We start from the raw sequence: 23,750 nt of genomic DNA, 5'->3' as shown, positions 1-23,750 counted from the left end.
GTCGGCCCGGGGCGGCGGCGGCGGCGGCGGCGGCGGCGGCGGCCGCGGCCCCCGAGGAGCCCGCCGGGATGCTGGCGGACCACCTGGTGGAGGAGTTCGAGATGAAGGAAGACGAGCCGTGGTACGACCACCGGGACCTCCAGCAAGGTGAGGCGAGGCGCGGGCGCCCGCGGAGGCCGGGGGCCGGGCGGTTGGGCGGTTGCGGGCGGAAGACGCGCGGCCGCGTCGGTGCACTCGGGGTCCGCGGTGCCCGGGTCCGGCGCGCGCACACCGGGAGGCGGGGCCGCACCCCGAACATCGCCAGTGCCCCTCGGGGGCTGCACCCCGAACCACCGCATTCACCCCGAACATCGCCAGTGCGCCTCCGGGCTGCACCCCGAACCACCGCATTCACCCCGAACATCGCCAGTGCGCCTCCAGGGCGAGCGCGCTCCGGGCCCCGCTTTAAATCCTCTCTTCCGCGATTAACCCCCTGTAAGCTTTGGGCGCGTGTCCCCGACGCCGAGAAGGGGTGAACCCGCGTACCCCGATCGAGATGGCAGGGCAGAGGAAAGGCCGGTCCTTTTGCTTGGCACCCCGGGGCCGTTGGATGGCAGCTGCTGCTGGGGTCGGGGTGGCAGGCGGTGCGTGGGGTGCGGGTCTGCGCGCGCGCGCCCCGGGGCGCAGGACCCTCCCGGATCCACACCGGCGCTCCGGGGAAAAGTAACTTTTCCTTGTCTCGTTTCCCAGAGGAAGAAAGTGGAGACTAAACGATTAAGCGGCTGGCCTAAAACAAACGTGGGAGCGAGTGCGTTTGGCCCCCCACACTCCCGGAATTGGGGAGCCGCTGGCTGGCACTGTTCACACCCTCCCTTCCTGACCATCCCAGCTGACTGCATTTTCAGCTGGATCTTAAACTCTCTGTCCACGTCATTGCTATGCATGCTTCACCGGAGGGCAAATGAAATGATTTAAGGGCACCGCCTGAAGTTTGGCGTCTCTGACTTCCACTAAAAATTGGCCTGAGCTGGGCGCCTGGAAGCTCTCTTTTCTGGACACTTCAGATGGTCAAGGCTGGAAAATCAGCCCCAAGGGACTCTTGGCCACTTAGCCAGTTAAAAAAAAAAAAATGGAAGTGGAGGTGAAAAAGCCAAGCAAAGAGCGCAAATCTCTGGGTTCAAGCCCTAATATGATGCACCTGCAAGCGCGCCCCGTGCATATTAGCCTACTTTGACTTACTTGCTTGTGGTGTCTTCCAAAAACAATCTTAAGAGCAACTCTCAGTGAAGGGCCAGGACAGGACTGTCCTCCCTCCCCTTAACATATTACCCAGTAAGAATTTTTTTTTTTTTGTTTTTTTCTTTTTGTTTATGTGGTGCTGAGGAATCGAACCCAGGGCCTCATGCATGCAAGGCAAGCGCTCTACCACTGAGCCACCTTCCCAGCCCACTACCCAGTAAGAATTTGTAATTAGAGACCCCTGATGTGCCAAATACAGGTTCATAACACAGATGCTCATTTAATTCCTCCCTCCCCCAGTAAATGTCGCTGAGAGCAGTTGGACAATCTTAAGAATTGTTATTGGTAGAAGTAGGCATTGTTCCAGGAGCTAATGTTTCACTTGAAACTCTAGAGCAAACACCCTTAATCCTGGCACTCAGTCCTCAGGAATATTTTTAAGGGTTCTTCTGTTTGTACTATTCTGTGAAAAATCAGTTTTATTTATACTTGGAACTTGGAGTGAAAATGAACATTTCATTTAGTTCACTATTCAGCAGGCTACCTCAGTGTGTGTTCGTGCTACCCTTGAACTTGGCAGAAAGAAAAAAAAAATGTGGACTTGAGGGACTCATACTTAGAAGAAACAAAAACAAAGGAAGCAAGCACCTCTGTTGGGGAGAAGATGACGTACTTTTTTGATAGTTCCAACCCAAGTGGTTCACCTGGGTTTCCGTATTGCATGCTAGTCAGAGTCTTCATATTTGTCATAAGTTCTAGCAGGCATACTTTAGGCTTGTCCCAGAAGCATTGATGGCCTACTTTGATATTAATTCAGGACTAATGAAGCAACCTCAATTTGCAACATTTGCTTTAGTAAAAACAATTGGTATCATCAAGATTGGAGCTTTTTCTCGCCTGTATTTAAGAAGCATACAACATCTTTTAAGCACATGACTTTTTTTTGTTCTGATCTCCCACATTTAGCATATAATACATATCATAACAGGAGCTTCGTTTAAGTAGTTATTGAACCAAGGCACTCAGCAAGATTACTGTGTTTGTGGCATTCTTCCATCAGGTGCTGCAGTGCCGGGCGTTTCTCCACCCACACCCCCTTATCAGGCGCAACCTTTTAGAACAGTTCAGTCTGCTGAGAAGCTATACGGGTTGGGGTTACGTGGAATTCTCCTTCACCTCTGATCAAAGAGGAGTCATCAGATCTTGAGGTTTGAAAACATCAATGAACCTCTGAACCTCCTTACTGCCAATTTGGAGTTGGAATTTGCAACCCATGATCATAATGAACTTTGCCATAACCCTTTACATTGCAACTAACAGTGGCATGGAGGGGAGACTTTGACTTAGTAGATAGGAAGTTCCAACTATGAAAGCTTGTGAAGAGCCAGTGCTGCTGGCTCACTCCCATAATCATAGCTACTTACAAGGCTGAGATCTGGGGAATCTCAGTTCCAAGCCAGCTAGGGTAGAAAAGTTCGTGAGACTCTTATCTCCAGTTACCCAGCAAAAGGCTGGAGTGGAGGTGTGGTTCAAGTGGTAGAGCAGCAGCCTGAGTGAAAAAAAAAAGTGAGAATGCAAGGCCCTAAGTTCAAGTCCTAGGACAGAAAGAGAAAAAGCCGGGTGCTGGTGGCTCATGCCTGTTAACCATTCAAAAACTGGAAGTGGTGATGTGGCTCAAGTGATAGATCACTAGCCTTGAGCACAAAGAGCCTCAGGGATAGTGCCCAGGCCCTGAGTTCAAGCCTCACAACCAACCAAAAGGAGAGGGAGAAAGGTGGGGAGAGGGAAAAGAAAAGGGGGAAAAAAAAGCTTGTGAATATGCTCCTCTAAGAATGACTGGCAGTGTAGAGAAAGGACATCTCTTCTCCAACTTGTTAAAGAAATAAATAACCCAAGGTTTAATGTGTGCTAGTGCGCATACTCAGCAAGCCTTGTGTCCCTCAGTTACACGTCGCTCCTGGTGCTAAACCTCTTAACAGATTGTAACGCTTGTTCATTTCTCAATGTATTATCTTCTGTAAGCCAGGTGTTCACCTAGGAGCCACAGTGCCTGGCCAGCCGCAGGATAGGATAGGCAGACAGGACTCCTTTCTCATGGATTTAATGTTCTAGGAATCTGTTCCGCTGCGAAGCCCAGACATGCCTCTTGTGCTGTGTGCCCACTGTGGTACCTGGCATATTGGGGGTCTGCGATGCATATTTATTACTGAGTAAAGCAGGGAGTAGGTCTGTCCCTTTATGTGGATGGATTAGCAGATGTACTGGAGTTTTCATCATGTGTAGGCTTGTGTCTGTTTTGTTGGCTTTTGTTCTTGTTGTTGTTGGTGGTGGTCGTGGGGGCTTGAACTCCGGGCCTGGGTGCTGGTCCCTCAGCTTTTTAGCTCAAGGCGAGTGCTCTACCACTTGAGCCACAGCAGCACTTCTGGTTTTCTGGTGGTTTATTGGAGATAAGAGTTTCATGGGCTTTCCTGCCTGAGCTGGCTTTGAACTGCGATCCTCAGATCTCAGCCTCTTGAGTAGCTAGGGTTACAGGCGTGAGCCACCAGCGTCGGAGTACTGGTTTGTGCACTGATCAGGCTTCCTCAAACAACTTTAAAAGATCCTGTTTACAAGGCCTTACAACTGCTACAGTTTCTCACTTAGCAGTGGACACTAAGTATCTAAGTAGCTTAAGTCTTTGTAGAGCATTCTTGTTAAAAGTTACAATTACTGGAACATTTTAAGTGTCTGTAAACTCTGCTCTCCCCGTTCTCCACCATGTGAAGGTAGTGGAGGAAAGCCTTTGCTTTCAAAGCACTTTGATGAAGCAGTCTTTTGTCAGCGGGCTGAGCTGGCAGGGCAGGGATGGGCTTAGTAGCAGCGGGTAGGATCTTTTCTGGGGCAGGAGAGGCTTCTGTGCAGGTAATGACGGCTTTTGCTTTGAAATGTGTCCCTGAAGAACAAAGTGGATCCACTTCAGAGGCTGTGTTTTCTTTTAGGCCAGCTGCTATTATAATTGCCATTTGGTGACCATTGCAAGCTCAGAATAAGGATTTGGGTTTCAAGTATATGAATTCGCACATGAGATCTTTGAAATTGTAACATTTTGCTTCCAAACATCTTTATGTCTATTTTGTGTGTGCCTAAATTTGCTGAATCATTGTATGGAGAGCTATTAAAACTGACACCATGCCGGGCACCAATAGCTCACATCTGGAATCCTAGCCACCAGGAGGAGACCAGAGGATCATAATATGAAGCCACCCCAGGCAGGGAAATCCCTGAGATGCTTATCTCCAGTGAACCAGCAAAAAGCCAGAAGTGGAGCTTTGGTTCAAGTGGGGCCATAGTTCAAGGGATAGCAACCAGGCCCTGAGTTCAAGCCCTAGGACCAGCACAAAAAACAAAACTGACACCATTATTATTATTTCTTTCCTTTTTCGGGGGGGGGGAGGGGGGGAAGTCCTGGGGCTTGAACTCAGGGCCTGTGCACTGTCCCTCAGCTGCTTTTGCTCAAGGCTAGCACTCTCCTACTTGAGCCATAGCACCACTTCCAGCTTTTTCTGTGTATGTGGTACTGAGGAGTCAAACCCAGGGCTTCATGCATGCTGGGCAAACACTCTACTGCTAAGCTACATTCGTGGGGCCTGAACTCTGGGCCTGGGCGCTGTCCCTCAGCTCTTCAGCTCAAGGCTAGTGCTCCACCACTTGAGCCATAGCACCACTTCCAGCTTTTTCTGCTTATGTGGTACTGAGGAATCAAACCCAGGGTCTCATGCATGCAAGACAAGTACTCTTCCACTGAGCCACTTTCCCAGCCCCATTATTTTTCTTAATGTTTATATTCAGATTTTTTTTTTGTTTTTGCTTTCCCCATAGTAACGTTGGCAACGAGTTAAAACAGAAGCATCACAAATGACGCTTTTGACTTTGTAATAGGATAAGCTTTCAGCCTTACTGTTACTGAATTACCACTACCGATTGCAGCTACCACAGAATATTCAGTCCCTGGATTTGTCTTAAGAAGCTGAAAGAAAAGAAGAAGATAATAGCAGTGGAATTTTAAGCTTTTCAAACTTCTGGAAGAGAGATTCTTGTAGAAAATCACTCAGCTGCTTGTGCTAATATGCTTACCTAAGGCATAGGACTCGGTGAAAATCTGTTTAAAACTAACAGTTTACACTATTGAAATAAAACATTACAGCCAGGAATTATAGTTCAGTAGTAGAGAGCTTACTTAGCATGTATGAAGTGTACACACACACATACACTCCGAGCAAAGTTTGATTTATGGAAGAACATATCAGACATAGACAGTATTGACCTTCAATTCTCAGGAGTTGGGCACTGTCCCTTAGCTTTTCACTCCAGGCTGGTGCTCTACCAGCTGAGCCATAATCTCAACGTCCTGCTTTTTTTGCTGGCTAATTGGAGATAAGAGTCTCAGGGACTTTTCCTGCCCCAGCTGGCTTTAACAGTGATCCTCAGATCTCAGCCTCCTGAGGAACTAGAATTACAAGTGAGAGCCACCAGTGCCTGAAAACCTATGGTATTTGTAATGTCTCCTAAACCAGGTCAGTTTAATAAGATTTAGAAGACAACTGAATGAAAATTCCTACTGTAAAATCAAGAACAGCTGCGCGAGACCTCCGAACTCTATCATTTCCTTTTCTTTTGTGCTTTAATTAAAAAATACAAAGGACATTCAGCATTCTTCTTTTCCCTCTACTAATTACGTGGAAAACCTTCTTGGCTTAGTGCCAGTTTTGGGCTCTTTTTGGTTATGGAAGCCAGATGCTACACAACAGGAAATGGACTGCTTTTTTTTTTTTTAATGCTTCAAAACAGTCCGCAGTCTTTAAACTAACAGATGAAGTAATATCCTATTATACAGTGTGACTTCACAGGCCCTTTCTTGTAGTTGAGACTTGACTTGCTAGAATTCTAAACATCTGATGAAATATGCAGGAGCCAGCGGGCTCAGGTTCCGGGCTGAGCGGGAGATGGAGCTGAGCAGGAGATGGAGCGTGGACATAAGGACCGGTGTCAGGTTCTTCTCTATTTGCTCTGCCCACCCGGCTCCTCCTCTCTGCACTGCAGAAGCAGCAGAGGTGTGCTGGCTGCTTTTGAGCAGCATAAGCAGTTTGATGGCTGAAAATGCTGGAGGATGACCTCAAACCAGCCTTCACTCCAGAAGAGGTTTCAGCTCGTGATCTCATGGCTAATTAAGAACATCTTTGGCTGCAAGTTGTGACTCCAGTGGTAGCTCAAGGCCCTGAGTTTAATCCCCCAAACCACTAAACAAACAGACAGACAAGAAACAGTCTTTGCTGGGCACTGGTAGCTCACGCCTATAATCCAAGCTACTCAGGAGGCTGAGATCTGAGGATTGTGGTTAGAAACCAGCCCAGGCAGGGAAGCTTGTGAGACTCTTTTATCTCCAATTAAGCACCAAAAGCCAGAAGTGGAACTGTGGCTCTAGTGATAGAGTACTAGCCTTGAGCACAAAAGTTCAGGGACAGTGTCTTGGCCCTGAGTTCAAGTCTCAGGACTGGTGTACACACACACACACACACTTCCCAGTGAGGAATAAACCACCATGGCCAGAAAGAAAAGCTTAAATTCAGGCCATACTTTTATGCATTTACACTCAGTAATGCTCTTGTCTTCAAGACAACGTGGAGGTTTCTGAGTGGACTCATGCGTATACATTGCATACCCGATGACGCAAAAATGATGATGTCATCACCCATACATCTGCCCTTTCTCAGTAGTGAGCACAAGACGCTAACCTTGCCCGTATTGTGTGTGCATGCATGGGCAGTGCTGGCTCTAAATAGCCAAGTAATTGGACTCTAGTTTCTCATTGCTACCTTAGAAAACACAAGGAAAAGGTGAAGTACTTCAAATGGAGAACTTTCGGTCCTCTACTGGAAATAAAGCAGGTGTGTGGGCATCTCTTGGAAGAGGTGTGCATGGCCAGACTGCAATGAGGGAGACTTGGAACCTGTGAGTTTCTGTCTTGCTTATGACTCGACCATGTAGTTTTGGTCAGGCCGTTCAATAGCTCACTGTGGGGCAGGTCTCATCTGCAAAGCTAGACTAAATGCCATGTAAAGAGAAAGATTACCGACTGCAGGCATTGCTCCAGTGCTAGAGTGCCAGCCTTGAGAGGAAAAACCTATGAGTTCAAGTCCCAGTACTTGCATACACACACATATATGCAAAGATAGATAGATAGATAGATAGATATTAATGCTGTGTGTGTGTATGTGTGTGTGTGTTGTGGGGCCTGAACTCTGGGCCTGGGCACTGTTCCTAAGCTCTTCAGCTCAAGGCTAGCACTCTACCACTTGAGATACAGTACCACTTCCAGCTTTTTTTGTTTATGTGGTGCTGAGGAATCGAGCCCAGGGCCTTATGCATGTGAGGCAAGCACTCTACCACTAGGCCACATTCCCAGCCCATATTAAAGCTTTTTTAATGCTTTAAAGTTGTATTTGTACTCACGTTACGAATATAAGATGGGATTTGATTGACTTATTAACTGTAGTCTTAAGATAACAGATCATGTAGTTTAAAATCATGTACTTAAAAAGCATGATGATGGCCGGGCGCTGGTGGTTCACGCCTATAATCCTAGTTACTCAGGAGGCTGAGATCTGAGGATCGCGGTTCAAAGCCAGCCCGGGCAGGAGAGACCGTGAGACTCCTATCTCCAATAAACCACCAGAAAACTGGAAGTGGCGCTGTAGCTCAAGTGGTAGAGCGCTGGCCTTGAGCTGAAGAGCTGAGGGACAGCGCCCAGGCCCAGAGTTCAAGCCCCATGATCGACCAAAAAAAAAAAAAGCATGATGATGGGCTGGGAATGTGGCTTAGTGGTAGAGTGCCTGCCTAGCATGTATGAATCCCTGGATTTGATTCCCCAATACCACATAAACAGAAAAAGCCAGAAGTGGCACTGTGACTCAAATGGTAGAGTGCTAGCCTTGAGCAATAGAAGCTCAGGGGCAACGCCCAGGCCTGAGTTCAAGCCCAGGACTGGGGGGAAAAAGGCATGATGTTTTAATATCGTTAGTATTGAAACGATACCCAAACCATTTTTTTTTTTTTTGTCGGTTGTGGGCCTGAACTCTGGGCCTGGGCGCTGTCCCTCAGCTCTTCAGCTCAAGGCTAGCGCTCTACCACTTGAGCCACAGCGCCACTTCCGGCTTTTTCTGCTTATGTGGTGCTGAGGAATCGAACCCAGGGCCTCATGCATGCAAGGCAAACACTCTACCACTGAGCCACCTTCCCAGCCCCAACCATTTTATTTTAAATGGTGTGAAATATCTTTTTGTTGTTGGTGGTGGTCAGGGAGCTTGAACTCAGGCCTTGAGTGCTGTCCCTGAGCTCTTTTGCTCAAGACAAGTGCTCTCCCACTTTGAGCCACAGTTCAAAGTGCTTAATTGGAGGTAAGAGTCTTATAGACTTTACTGCCTAGGCTGGCTTTGAACTGTGATCCTCAGATCTCAGCCTCTTGAGTAGTTTGAATAGGCATAAGCCACAGCACCTGGTGTAATGTCTTTAAGTGAGCACAAGTGAGTCAGGTGTGGTGGTCTATGCCTGTAATCCCAGCTGCTGTGAAGGATAAGGGACTTTTGAGGTCAAGGCTAGCCTAGACTATATAATAAGACCTTATCTCAACAAACAAAAATCTCAAAAAAATCTGTATTTTATATGTATCTTACCTATCTAGATATGATAGGCATGTATGTGTGATATAAAATGAACAAGAATGGAAGGAGATGAACTTTGTTGCTGTGTTGTTTCCTAATGAGCGAAAGCTGACCGAGTAGAGCAGAGATGATCCGCTCGGCTGGTCATTGCTAGGCAACACGTTCTGCTTTTCTGTTACTCAAGGTTAAATTTTACCATCTGTAGCAATGGCTAGATGTTAAATCTTACTTGTCAGCTTTTAAAAAACGATCGAAACCGTGTAGTGATTGTTACTTCGTTTTCACAAAATGTTTGACATTGACTTTCCATCACCCCTAGAATGAAAATCCAGTTTCTCCCCTGCAGCTCTGAAGTAGGTGTGGGTGTGACTCGATTCCTGTGCCCTTCCCGTTTTGCCGTTTTGTCTCATCCTGGCCACTGGTTGGTCCTGGCTCTTCCGTGGTGACTTCCCCGTCCTTCAAGATGCGGCTGTCCCATTTCCTCACCCACACCATTTGTGTGACCTCCTTTGTGCATCCTGGTACTGGGATATGAACTCGAGCCTCATGCTCTCACTTGGCTTTTTCTGCTCTAGCTGGCACTCTAGTACTTTTGGCTTTTTTTTTGCCTGTCCTGGGTATTGTCCCTGAGCTTCGTTTTGCTTAAGGCTAGTACTACTTGAGCCACAGCACCACTTCCAGCTTTTTTGGTAATTTATTAGAGATCAGAGTCTCATAGACTTGCCTTCCGAGACTGGCTTCAAACTGTCATCCTCAGATCTCAGCCTCCAGAGTAGCCGAGATTACAGGCGTGAACCATCAGTGCCTGGCTCTGATGTAGTTTTCTTGTTTGGTCCTCTTAGGAATCCAGAACATACTCTGTCAACCTTTGCTTTTAATTGTTGCATTCCTATTAATATTAGTCAGACTCATTCTCTAAACTTAAGAGATTTCTAGAAGATTCTCTCTCTCTTTTTTTTTTTTTTTGTCTGTGGTGGGGCTTGAACTCTGGGCCTGGGAGCTGTCCCTGAGCTCTTCAGCTCAAGGGGAGCTCGCTGTCTCTTGAGCCACAGCGCCACTTCCGGTTTTCTGTTGGTTAATTGGAGATAAGAGTCTCATGGACTTTCCTGCCCAGGCTGGCTTTGAACTGCAGTTCTGAGATCTTAGCCTCCTGAGTAGCTAGGATTACTGGTGTGAGCCACCAGCGCCTGGCTGGAAGAATCTTATATACTTGATGGAGCTCAAGGTTTATCAAAGAATAAACAGTTAGCTGACTGACAGCTCCTGGACTATGACTGCCTCCCTACAAGCACAAAGCTGCTGTTCTTTTCTTACAAGTAGCCCCGGTGGCTCGCGCCTGCAATCCTAGCTCCTCAGGAGCCCAATTGCTGAGGATTGTAGTTCAAACCTAGTCTAGGCAGGAAAATCTGTGAGACTCTTTATCTCCAATTAACAACCAAACAAGCCAGAAGTGGAGCTGTAGCTCAAGAGGTAGAGTGCTAGCCTTGAACAAAAAATTCAGGGACAGTGTCGAGACCCTGAGTTCAAGCTCCAGGACTGATAGTACCAAAAAAAAAAAAAAAGAAAGGTAAAGAAGAGAGTATCTTAGCTGCCAAAGGTCCAGGTTGGCCACCTTTTAAGTAGAACTGGGGTATGTATCTTCCTGGGCCATGGCGATCTGACTTGTGGGTTGGTGGGCCTGGCTTCAGGCTTAGTTAAAGGGCTGGGTTGTCTGTGATGGGAGCTGATGTTACTGTAACCCTCTTTTGTTGTGCTAGATCTCCAGCTTGCCGCCGAGCTTGGGAAGACGTTGCTGGATCGGAACACGGAGCTGGAGGATTCTCTGCAGCAGATGTACACAACCAATCAGGAGCAGCTACAGGAAATTGAGGTAATTACTTCCGTGCTTCTGGTGGGCCTGTCATGTGTCACGTGAGTTCAAGCCCTGGGACTGGCACCAAAACAAAACACGGTAGGCCTGGGCCACAACAAGGTGCTGCTGAGGTGGTGGCATAGCTGACTGCACCCACTTAGTTGGGGAATCCCTGAGTCTCCCCTCAATGCCAGCTCGCGCTTGTGTCTGTACAGGGCGGATTATGGGCTCTCAGTCTAATAACCTGGGACAGAATGCTGCCCAAGAGTCCAAGTCTCTGTGTAGAGTGGACCCTGGGTCACACACGTCCATCACTGTCATCTTCAGAGCTCCTCTTAAACTTTATAAGGTCCCTTTTCTTCATTTAGACTGTAGTTCATTTTTATTTCCTTCTCTGCTGAAAACTTTTTTGTGTGTGTGCCAGTCCTGGGGCCTGAACTCAGGGCCTGGGTGCTGCCCCTGAGCTTTGCCACCCTCCCCCCCCCCCCCCCCACCCAGTCGTGGGGCTTGAACTCTGGGCCTGGGCACTGTCCCTCAGCTCTTCAGCTCAGGACCAGTGCTCTACCACTTCAGGTTTTCTAGTGGTTTGGTTTCATGAACATTCTTACCTGGGCTGGCTTTGAACCGTCATCCTCAGATCTCAGCCTCCTGAGCAGCTGGGATTACAGGCGTGAGCCACTGGTGCCTGGCTGTCCCTGAGCTTTTGTACTTAAGGCTATTCTCTAACACTTAAGCACTGCTCCATGTGTGGCTTTTCCGTGGTTAATTGGAGGTAAGAGTCTTAGAGACTCTTCCTGCCTGGGCTGGCTTTGAACTCAGGACTCAGATTCCAGTCCCAAGAAGCTACACAGGCCTGAGCCACCAGCAGTAACATATGTACAGAAAAGAGTACATGCTAAGTATACAGTTTGGTGAATTTTTACAAAGTAAACATACCCAGGTGCCCAGTACCCAGATAACAGTTATCAGCCCTGCCAGCCACTGCCCCACCCACACTCCAAAGCTGAAACCCTGGTTTTGAACTTTCATTTACAAGTTTTGTGTGAGCACTTTATTTGGTGCTGAGGGTTGACCCCAGGGTATGTGCATGATAAGCACACATTCTATCACTGAGCTACACCCGAGCCCTAAACTTACTTTCTAGAATGTTTACTAGTGTTTGTCCTCATTTGAAACTAAAACATTAAGCTGGGTACTGTAAGTCTAGCTGTAATCATGCCTGTAATCCTAGCTACTCAGGAGGTTGAGATCTGAGGGTTGAGGTTCAAAGCCTATCCAGGCAGGAAAGTTGGTGAGTTTCTGATCTTTGGTTAGTCAGAGTAGCCAGAAGTGGCTGTGGCTCAAGTGATAAAGTGCTAACTTTGAACCAAAAAAAAAAAAAAAAGTTTAGGGATAGCACCCAGATCCTGAGTTCAAGCCCCAGGCCCAGCACCCCTTGTCTCCCCCTACACCCCGGCCCACACACCTATAATCCCAGCTATACAAGAGGCTGAGATCTAAGGATCAAGATTTGGAGCCAGCCTGAGCAGGAAGGCATGTGAGATTCTTGTTTCCAGTTAACCACCAAAAAGCTGGAAGTGGAGCTGTGGCTCAAGTGGTAGAGCACCAATCTTTAGTGGAAAGAACTCAGGGGCCTGAGTTGAAGCCCTAGGACCAGCACACACACAAAAAGGAAAAGATGAGAGAACCCATTGAAAGTAATCATCTCCCTGGCTTCAGAGAAGCCTGTGTCCATCTGACTTTTATTCAGGGTTAATTTAAACATCTTGAGTTCTGTTTTCAATAATACAGAGTAAGGCTGGGCGCTGGTGGCTCACGCCTGTCATCCTAGCTACTCAGAAGGCTGAGATCTGAGGATCGCGGTTCAAAGCCAGCTCGGGCAGGAAAGTCCATGAGCCTCTCCTCTTTAGTGAACCACTAAAAAACTGGAAGTGGCGCTGTGACTCGAAGTGGTAGAGCGCTAGCCTTGAGCAAAAAAGCACAGGGACAGTGCCCAGGCCCTGAGTTCAAGCCCCACGACGACCCCTTCCCCCCCAAAGAAGAATCCAGAGTAAGATTTGGCCTGGCTGGGAGAGGGAGGGGAGAATGGAAGCTGTGGAGATTCCTGAGGCCAGATGCCTCTTGCCTGTGGTGGTGGAGGCTGCTTGAAGCCTTGCTTCTCACGCATGCGCCTACAGCAACTGCTCCTCAGCCCTGCACAAAGGGAGTTGTGTGCCCCTTCAGCCACCCTGTTATGCTAGACTGCCTGAAGGACCTTTCTGGGAATTGTAAAACATTTAATGCTTCTATGTTCTGCTTTCTCACCATTCCCCACAACATTGGCGCTGCCGCTGTGTTTATTCTTGGGGTCTTTGGACACAGTAGGTTAATTGACAGATAGAGGGTGCAGGTGCACACCTGTCGTCTCTGCCTTTAGGAACCTGCGGCAGGAGGGTCTTGAGTTTGAGGCCAGCCTGAGCTGCATAGTAAGACCCTGCGTTTCTCAAAAACATACCAAACAAAAAGCTTGTTGAAAACAGAGACTAGATAGCTCAAATGCTCTTCCTACAAGTCCTAAATCATGGGGTTTTACCACAGGAGATTTTTCTGCAGCAATGTTGTACGTGTTCGAAGATTTAGGCACAAGCCCTCAATATCATTTGCAAATAGCTGGAGAACTTCCATGTCTGATTAGGATTGGGGTAGCTTTATTTTCCTATTCATGCTCCCCACCCCTAAGATTTCCTACAGGAGAAATAATCGTACTTTAATCAGGAGAAAGATTTTTTTTTCGTTCAAGGTTTATAAGAAAAGTTTGTTCTGAGGATTTGGGTTTTAATCCTTGTTTTAAAGATAATCCAAATTCCCTGCAAACCCTCCCTCCCCATCCCCACCCTCCCAGGACTAGAGCTTGAACTCCGGGCTCCTGCTTGCTAGGCAGTTACTCTGCCATTTGAACCACATCCTCAGTCCTTCAAGTTTTAGTTTGTCTTTCCAGAAGTGTCTTGAGCCTTTGCCCAGGCATTTCTCAACCCTGGATTTATGTCCCCCTCCTAAGAAGCTAGGACCAGAGAGGCATGTGCCATCACCCCCAGCTAGTTTGTTGAGTTAGGATCTAACTAATTTTACCTGGGCTCTCTTTGAGCCTCCATCTTCCAAACTGTCTCCCGAGTAGCCAGGATTACAGGTATGTACCACCAAGCTTGGCCTTTATGTCTTTAGATTGGGTTATGTGTTTCTGTTCCTGTGTTCCAGGTTTAAGAGTCCCAGGAAGAACCTGGCGTGAACAGGTGTTGAGCAATCCTGTTGGCATTTATTTCCCATTGGTCCCCCTCTTCCAGGGGGCCTGTTTTCGACTTGTAACAGAACCTTGTACCCTCAGATGAGGTGGTATCCTGTGCAAAGTTCTACATAGTGCGATACTGACGTTCTAGACTTTGATATCTGGCCATTAAGTCAGCATTTTTGTCCATATTCCTGCCGCCTCACATCCCTCTTTTTCTGCTGTTAGGTTTGAACTGTTTCCTTTCCCTCCTCAGCATGGAGGGTCAGATTCCTTTGAGCTGTTTGCCAAAGATTCTGAGCTGAGCGAGCAATAGAGCGCCGGCGCTCGTGTGGAGAAGGCTGCTCAGCTCCTTCCACAGTCAGCAAAACAGTCCTGCCTGACTCAGGCCAAGCCGAAGGGCCCAGCCTCGGGCGTAGAGGCCGGGTTGCCCTCGTCAGGGCTGGCTCACACAGCGGTAGCTTTTCCAGCCAAGTTGGGGGGGGGGGGGGGGCAGGTCACATATAACCGAGTCTTGGAGAAGGATTTTTCTGATTAGTTTTGATTTAATATAATGAGATTATAACTCCTGCCAGATGAAACAGGCGCCTGGTCATTCTCCAGATTATCCAGAAAACAAAGTCCTCAATACAAAGACCACAATAGCCCACGTTCTTGAAAGAGTTCACTGTATTTTTATCACAGGGTTTATATATTAAACAAGATTTTTTTTCTTTCAGTGGCCTCTTGGTACTTAACTTGGCATATTAATTGATTTCCACAGCCTGAATTTGACATTGTTTCTGGTTCTTTCTTTTCTTTTTTTCTTTGCCAGTCCTGGGGCTTGAACTCTGGGCCTGGGCACTGTCCCTGAGCTTCATGTGCTAGCTCAAGGCTAGCATTCTACCACTTGAGCCACAACTCCACTTCCAGTTTTCTGGTGGTTAATTGGAGATAAGAGTCTCACAGACTTTCGTGCCTGGGTTGCTTTGAACTGTGATCCTCAGATCTCAGTTTCTGAGTAGCTAGGATTACAGGCGTGAGCCTCTGGTGCCTATGTAGATAATTTTTTTTTGGGGGGGGGGTGTCCAGTCATGGGGCCTGATCTCTGGGCCTGGGCACTGTCCCTCAGCTCTTCAGCTCAAGGCTAGCACTCTACCACTTGAGCCATAGCGCCACTTCCGGCTTTTTTCTTTTTTCTTTTGTGGTGCTGAGGAATCGAACCCAGGGCTTCATGCATGCAAGGCAAGCGCCCTACCACTGAGCCACCTCCCCAGCCCTGTGTAGATAAGTTTTAGAGCTTGGTGACGGAGCCCTGTTCCAGTAAGCAGCTCACACCTGTAATCCCAGCTAGATGGGAGGCTGAGATGTGAGACTTGTGGTTTGAAGCCAGCCTGGTAAGGAAGTCCATGGCCAGTCCTGGGGCTTGAACTCAGGGCCTGGGCACTGTCCCTGAACTGCATTTCTCAAGACTAGCACTCTACCACTTGAGCCACAGCGCCGCTTCTGGCTTTTTCTGTGTATGTGGTACTAAGGAATGAAACCCAGGGCTTCATGCATGCTAGGCAAGCACTCTACCACTGAGCCACCTTCCCAACCCCCATGGGACTTTTATCTCCAATTAACCACCAAAAATAGTTGGAAGGGGAGCTGAGGCTCAAGTGGTAGAGTGCTGGCCTTGAACACAAAACTTGAGGGGCAGTGCCTAGGCCCTGAGTTCAAGCATTAAAAAAAAGGCAAAAAAAAACCATGAGAAAGCATTCTGTTATAATAAAAAGCAAAGTGAATAACTGTAACCAAGCTAAGGCCAAAGAAGAGAATGGTGAGGATTGAGCATCAGAGCCGCAGACCTGCTGCCAAACATACTTGGCACATGAAATCGGCTTCCAGCTTCCTCCCTCCCCCCCCCCCCCCCAAACACACGGGAGGAAAGGGCGGAGGAGGGAGATCCAGTTGGCCCTCCAGTACCTAGTGGGCCTCCAACTGATGATCCTCCTTGTCTCTGCCTCCCTGGTGTTAGGATCTCTTCTGAAGAGAAATACATTCTTCAGACAAGTGACAAAGTGTAGTGAGGCCTTTGGACCTGTGGGGGTAGCAGCTTATGGGAAGGCTAAGCAGTAGGGACAGGGTGGAGCGAGAGGCTGGGTAAGCTGATTAGCTTGGATTCCTCCACGCTGGCCTCTGCCCTGCCCTGCCCCACAGGGTGACCTTTGTCTAGCCTGGCAGGGGGAGGGGAGCCCTTGTCTCCGTCGCCCTCCACAGTCCTTGTGCCAGGGACATATTTTAGGGTCACACATAGGACATATGTGTCTCCTCCACATATATTTTTAATCTCCACAGCCACAGCCCCATGAGATCCTGATGGAAAAAAGGTCAGGAAAACCAGGTTCTTGCCAACGTTTACATAGCTCGAAGCAGCAAGGTAGGACCCTGCCCCCCAACCTGTGCCGGGGCCTGACACCCCTGTCTCCAGTGGATACTCGGGCTGGTGAGGAGGAAAGTGCCGCCATGCTTGCCTGTAGAAACTATTTTATTTACCTATTGGTTTACTTATTTTTCTGTCAGTCATGGGGCTTGAACTCAGGACCTAGGCAGTGTCCCTGAGTTTTTTTGCTCAAGCCTAGTGTTCTACCACATTTAGCCACAGCGCCACCTCTGGTGTTCTGGTGGTTCCTTGGAGATAAGAGACTCACAGCCTTCCCTGCTCTGGCTGGCTTTGAACCTCTGTCCTCAGATCTCAGTCTTTTGAAGAGCTAGGATTACCGGCATGAGCCACCAGTGCCTGGCTTAGAAACTTTATAAATCAAATTTCTAATGACAGGGTCCAGTCCAGACCTCACAAGGTGTTGTGAAGTGACAGGTCTGACCAAGATGATATTGTCTAAAATGGGGCGAATTCTCCTGAGCGTGTTTGGCTCCAGCAGCTTTCAGGTGAGAAAGTTATCGTCAAAGAGGCTAAGGGATGGGCTGGGAAGGTGGCTCAGTGGTAGAGCGCTTGCCTTGCATGCATGAGGCCTTGGGTTCAATTCCTCAGCACCACATAAGCAAAAAGAAAAAAGCCGGAAGTGGCGCTGTGGCTCAGGTGGTAGAGCGCTAGCCTTGAGCTGAAGAGCTGAGGGACAGCGCCCAGGCCCAGAGTTCAGACCCCATTACTGGACCCTCCACCTACCACCCCAGCCAAGAAAAAAAAAAAAGAGGCTAAGGGTTGGTTGAATGTACTGCCACCCAGCCATGTAACTGGGCTTGGAAAAAAAAAAAGAAAAGCCTAAAGATTCTTTCAACACCAAGCAAAAGCCCACTGAATATCAGTCTGGTTCTTGGCAAAAGAAGTGTGTTAGAAGCAGGTGTGGTGACACACACCTTTAATCCTGGCACTGGGGAGGCCGAGGCAGGCAGATGGTGAGTGGGAGGCAGTCTGGGCTACGTAGTCAGACCTGGTCTCAGAACCTAACAAAACAAAGCACCTGGGGTTACCTCGAGTGAATGAAGAGTTACATCTAACTGCAGTAAGAGTGTTCAAGTTAATCCTCAGTCTGTTAGTGAGCATCAGTCATGTTCACCACTCTCTTCTCTTTGCGGTGGGCGTGTCCTCCACAGAAACCTGGCTGGGATTGGGGATGGCTTCCAGGTGGCCTGAGGGGGGCAGGGCATCAAGGCAGCTTCCACTGCCTGCACCAGGCAATCTTGGTGGGACCGGAATGAACCCTGTGACAGGTTTCTCGGGGAGAGAGAGATAACCTCTGCTTAAGTCACTGCATTTCCAGAAAGTCACTCAGCGAGATACAGAGAAGCCACCTCTTCAGAGGTGGAAGCTGGAGTCTTCATTAGAGAGCCAGCGATCGCAGGCAGACTAGCGTCCCAAAGAACCTGCAGCGCCGAAGGTTAGCACAAAGCTCATAAAGGCAAAGCCCGCACAGGCAGATGCCACCTGGTATGGGGACTAGCAAAGCATGTTCTACGGGAGCAAGCTATCCAGGGGGAACAATCAAGGGCAACCACGGGCAGGTGTTCCTGGAGCTAAACAACTTGTGACACACCTGCAATTCAAAGAACATCACCTCTGTATTGCTTAACAAAATCCCACCACACAGCTGCAGAGCAAAGCAAGTCGTATCTCCTCTAAAGTTCTTGGAACTGGGTGAAAATTCCCCATCATCCATTAAGATGCCCAAATGGCGATGAGGACAGCATGGCATTCCTTAGATCCACTATCTGTATTTCTCCTGTGCCTAGCATGCCTCATCGAGGAGGGGAAAAAAAGAAAAAGGAATATTTTCAAGTAAAAATCATCAGAAATTCTCCACTTTAGTCCCTATTTCTGTTAAGTATGGTATTTTGGTTTAAACTCTGGGCATATTTTTCTAGCTTTTTGTTGTTGTTGTTGGGGGTGCTGGTCCTGGGTCTTAAACTTGGGGCCTGGGCACTGACCCTGAACTTTTTAGCTCAAGGCTAGTACTCTACCACTTTGAGCCACAGTGCCACTTCTGGAGATAAAGAATCTCATGGACTTTACTACCTGGGCTGGCTTTGAACCATGATCCTCAGATCTCAGCCTCCTGAGTAGCTAGGATGACAGCCACTGGTGCCTGCTTTTCTCTCTTCTCTTTTCCTTTCTTTCTCTTTCTTTCTTTCTCTCTTTCTCCTTTCTTTCTTTCTTTCTTTCTAGTTCACATTTGTAACACGAAGCCGGGCGCTGGTGGCTCACACCTAGCTACTCAGGAGGCTGAGATCTGAGGATCGCGGTTCGAAGCCAGCCCGGGCAGGAGAGACCGTGAGACTCCTATCTCCAATAAACCACCAGAAAACTGGAAGTGGCACTGTAGCTCAAGTGGTAGAGCGCTGGCCTTGAGCTGAAGAGCTGAGGGACAGCGCCCAGGCCCAGAGTTCAAGCCCCACGGCTGACCAAAAAAAAACAAAAAAAAACCCCACATTTGTAACACGAGGGGTTTCACTGTGACGTTTCCATACATACACTAGGTGCACACTGAATTCACCCCCTCATCCATTCCTCGCCCCCTCCCGCCCTGGTAAGTTGTATTGTGCTGTGTTCCCTTCTCATCCCCTCCCTCGCCTTCCTAGACTTTCCCTTTTCCATTAGGGTTAGATTTTCCTTTCGAATGGGATCTTTCTGTGTGTTGTATGCTTTGTGACATCAGCCCTGCAGCGCGCGGTGCATGCCGGGAGAGCCAAGCTGATGAGGGCTGGCTGAAGGATCATCAGTAGTTTTATTGGGAATCCTGGTTTGGTTTAGGTGGTACTGAGATTTGAACTCCAGACCTTGCACTTGCTATACATGTACTTTTCATCACTTGAACATGCCCTTAGATGTTTTTGCTTCAGTTATATTTCAGGGAAGGCCTCGCTTTTTTCCTCACCTACCTCTGATGTAGTTGGGATTCCAGGCATGATTTAAAGTCTATGGAGATTGAAGGTTCTTTTCATAAAAGAAACCTGTGGCTGCACTCTGGTGGCTCACGCCTGTAATCCTAACTACTCTGGAGGCTGAGATCTGAGGATTGCAGTTCAAAGCCAGCCTGGGCAGGAAAGTCAGTAAGACTCTTATCTCCAATAAACCAGAAAATGGGAAGTGGCGCAGTGGCTCAAGTGGTAGAGCGCTGGCCTTGAGCAAAAGAGCCGAGGGACAGCGCCCAGGCCCAGAGTTCAAGCCCCACAACCAACCAATAGAAAACCTGTGAGAGGCTGGGGATGTGGCTTAGTGGTAGGGTGTTTGCCTAGCATACATGAAGTTCTGGATTCAATTCCTCAGTATCACATACACGGAAAAACCTGGAAGTGGCACTGTGGCTCAAGTGGTAGAGTGCTACCCTTGAGCAAAAGAAGCTCAGGGACAGTGCCCAGGCCCTGGTTTCAAGCCCCAGGACTGGCAAACAAAAACAAGAAAACCTGTGTTGATGTTATAGAATAAGAATTGTATATTTGGAAGTGGCGATGTAGCTCAAGTGGTAGAGTAAGCCTTGAGCAAAAGAGCTCACGATTAGCGCCCAGGCCCTGAGTTCAAGATTTGTCCTGATTCCTAGCATTGAGCTCCCTTGGAATTCTCTGGGTGATAGGAACAAGACTCAGCTGAGGGCCTGGCCGGCAGAAGCCTCTGGAGGTCAGGTTCTGTCATCAGTACCTGTCTCAAGGAGCTGTATGACCTCTGCCAGGAAAACTATTTTGTTGTTTGATTTTTTTTCTCTTTTGGGGCGGGTTTAGGAATATAGCCTGGGCTGGCCTTGAGCTTTTGAACTGGGATTAACGACACGTGCTACCACACTTTGCTTGTAGTAAAACTTTTTCTTTTTTGTTTGGCAATCCTGGGGCTTGAACTCAGGACCTGGGCACTGTCCCTTAGCTTTTTTCCTCAAGGCTACTACTCTACCACTTGAACCACAGCCCCACTAACTCCTTTTTGGTGATGAATTGGGAGGTTCACAACCTTCCCTGCCTGGGGCTGGCTTTGAACCACGACCCTCAGATCTCAGCCTCCTGAGTAGCTGGGATTACAGGCGTGCGCTACTGATTCCTGGATGGTGGTAAAGCTTTTTGGTAGAACTGGAACAGCCATGGGGCCTTCGGGGCGGGTGCTGTGCTGGGAGCAGGCCGAGCTTGGAGCGGCGGCTTCTCGGGGCCGCAGCCGGCCCTTGCCGGTGTCGGGGGGGCAGAGGCCTGGCGTCGGGGCCGCCTCGCCAGCGTGCGCTGGTCTCTTGCAGTACCTGAGCAAGCAGGTGGAGCTTCTGCGGCAGATGAACGAGCAGCACGCCAAGGTGTACGAGCAGCTGGACGTGACGGCGCGGGACCTGGAGGAGACCAACCAGAAGCTGGTGGCCGACAGCAAGGCCTCGCAGCAGAAGATCCTGAGGTCAGCTTTCCAGACCCTAGTGGGTGCGGCGGTGCGGGGAGGTCCGTGCTGTGACTGGACCGAACGTGGCTGCGGAGGGCATGGGTCCAAGGTGGGGGAGAGGGGCACTGAAATTCAGGCTTTTGGAGAGTGGAGATTAAATAGGAGCCCTTGCCCAGCGGGAAAGCGCCGTCCGAGTGTCTTGCCGCAGATCTGCCTTAGTTGCTTCTGCTCTTCTTCTAATACGACACGTACCCATCAGCTGGTGGTGTTCCTTACACACAGCCTGACGGAAACCATCGAATGCCTGCAAACCAACATCGATCACCTCCAGGGCCAAGTGGAGGAGCTGAAGACTTCGAGCCAAGGCCAGAGGCCGAGGCCGAGCGAGGCGAGGGCGGCGCCGGCCTTCGCCTGTCTGAAGGAGCTGTACGACCTGCGCCAGTAAGAGGGCGGGCGGGCTGCCCCGCACACCCCACGCGCCCGCGCCTGGCTGCTGGCGTGGGGGGGGACTCCTTTGGGGGAGACTCGAGCATTTAATGTGCTAAATACTAAGTTTCACTTTAGAAATTCTTCTTGGGAAGACAGATTTGGGGTGACATTTTGGGAGAAACAAAACTCCAGGCAAGCTGGGGACACTGGTGGCTCAAACCTGTAATCCTGGGGCTGGGAAGGTAGCTCAGTGGTAGAGCGCTTGCCTTGCATGCATGAAGCCCTGAGTTCGATTCCTCAACACCACATAAACAGAAAAGGCCGGAAGTGGCACTGTGGATCAAGTGGTAAAGCACTAGCCTTGAGCTGAAGAGCTGAGGGACAGCACCCAGGCCCAGAGTTCAAGACCCATAACCAACCACAAAAAGCAACCTTGTAATCCTAGCTACTCGTGAGGCCTAGTTCTCAGGATCACGGTTTGAAGGCAGCCCTGGCAGATGCAGCTCCAATTAACCAGCAAAAAGCTGGAAGTGGAGCTGTGGCTCAAGTGGTAGAGTGCCAGCCTTGAGTGAAAACGTGAGAACATGAGGCCCTGACTTTCAGCCCCAAACAAAAAAAATACCTAGGCAGATGGTTTGACTGAAAAATAATGCCTTTATAATTTGGTTGCATTTAGATCTTTTTGGGAAGTGGAGGGCTCCGGTTTAAACTCAAGGCCACATGGTGGTTTGGCTTTTTTGCCGGTTCCTTTGGGGATGGAGTCTTAAACTTTTCAGCCTCAAACTCAAGTCTTCTGGATCTCAGCCTTCTGAGCGGTTAGGCCTGTAGGCACGAACCAGGGGCACCTTGTGTAAGTTTGAATCTGTGTGTGCCGGTCTTGTGGCTTGAACTCTGGGCCCCGGGGGCTTCTAAAAGCTCAAGGCTAGCTCTGCCGCCTGAGCCCCGGCGCCGCTTCCGGCATTTTATGGTTAACTGGAGTAAGAGTCTCACAGCCTTTCCTCGCCTGGGCTGGCCTTGAAGCTCGATGCTCAGGTCTCAGCCTCCCGGGTAGCCAGGATTACAAGGATTACAGGTGTGAGCCAGCGATGCCCGGCTTGTGGTACTTTTCATGTTGGTGGGGGAGGGTATACAGTAGGGGGGCCCTGTGGTCACACCCCGTCCCCCCCCCCCCCCCGCAGGCACTTCGTGTACGACCACGTGTTCGCCGAGAAGATCGCGTCCCTGCAGAGCCAGCAGAGCCCGGAGGAGGAGGAGAACGCGCACCTGCAGCGGGCGGTGGCGGCGCTGCAGGCGCAGCTGGGCGCCGAGCGGCGCAAGCGCGCGGCGCTGGAGGAGGAGCTGGGCCTGGTGCTGGCCGAGAACCGCGAGCTGGAGCAGCGCCTGCGCGGCGCCGACGCCTGCCGCGCGCGCGCGCTCGAGCTGGAGGCCGAGGTGGCCGACATGCGGCAGCGGCTGCGCGCCGAGCACCCCTTCGCGGGCGGGGTGGAGAAGCTGGTCCCCGACGCCCTGTTCGTGCCGTTCAAGGAGCCCGGCCAGAGCCTGCTGGAGGAGATCTTCCTGGGCACCCCCGAGGCGCCGCGCCGGCCCCTCAAGCGCAGCAGCAGCGAGACGGTCCTCAGCAGCAGCGCGGCCGGCGCCGACGCGGCCGGCGGCCACGAGCACACGTGCATCCGCCGGGCCAAGGCCGTGAGGCAGAGGGGCGTCTCCCTGCTGCACGAGGTGGACTCGCAGTACAGCGCCCTGAAGGAGAAGTACGAAGCGCTGCTCCGCAGGTGCCAGCCCGAGCCCGACTCGCTGTCTCACAAGGCCGTGCAGACCTCCCGGGCCCTGGCCGCCAGGGAGCCGGCCGCCGGCGCCCCGGAGCCCCCGCGCGGCCCCCCGAGCCCCGGCACGCCGCCCGAGTACAAGGCGCTCTTCCAGGAGATCTTCAGCTGCATCAAGAAGACCAAGCAGGAGATCGACGAGCAGAGAACCAAGTACCGGTCTCTGTCGGCGCAGCCGCCGCCCGCGCAGCCGCAGCCCGGCGCCGCGCTCTAGCCCCGCCCGCCCCGCGCCTGCCGCCGCCGCCGCCGGGCCGGCCCTGTGCACACTGTGAACTCACCGCACTGCGAAGAACGTCAGCCCCGCCGGGGAGGCCCTCCCGCCCCTCACGTGTAGATGTTAGCTAAGGGACAAGCACGGCCCCGAGTTCAAGCCCCAGAACAGACCCAGCCCTGAGGAGAGGCGTGAAGGCCACTGCCGGCCTTTCTCAGACTCGGAGCGAAGCAGAGCGGCCTGGCCGGCGGCGCCCGCGCGCGCCCGCGCCCGCGCGCGCACCTGCACCTGCGCCTGCGCGCTCCCGCGCCCGCGCGCGCACCTGCACCTGCGCCTGCGTGCTCCCGCGCCCGCGCGCACCTGCACCTGCGCCTGCGTGCTCCCGCGCCCGCGCGCACCTGCACCTGCGCCTGCGCGCTCCAGCTCCCGCAGCAC

General features: G+C 50.5%; 1 protein-coding gene across 1 annotated transcript; it reads left to right on the top strand.

The window, feature by feature from the left end:
* Cdr2 (cerebellar degeneration related protein 2) lies at positions 1 to 23,328 on the top strand. Its single transcript, XM_042689787.1, has 5 exons — positions 1 to 147; positions 10,673 to 10,785; positions 20,722 to 20,870; positions 21,135 to 21,293; positions 22,460 to 23,328. Exons 1-5 carry the CDS (start codon positions 69 to 71, stop codon positions 23,316 to 23,318), a joined length of 1,359 nt encoding a protein of 452 aa, XP_042545721.1. The 5' UTR covers positions 1 to 68; the 3' UTR covers positions 23,319 to 23,328.
* The last annotated feature ends 422 nt before the right edge of the window (positions 23,329 to 23,750 follow it).

This window comes from Dipodomys spectabilis, unplaced genomic scaffold (genome assembly GCF_019054845.1).
Source record: "Dipodomys spectabilis isolate Male_0828 unplaced genomic scaffold, ASM1905484v1 ptg000127l, whole genome shotgun sequence".
NCBI lineage: Eukaryota > Metazoa > Chordata > Mammalia > Rodentia > Heteromyidae > Dipodomys > Dipodomys spectabilis.
This window is presented reverse-complemented; position numbering and strand designations above follow the sequence as displayed.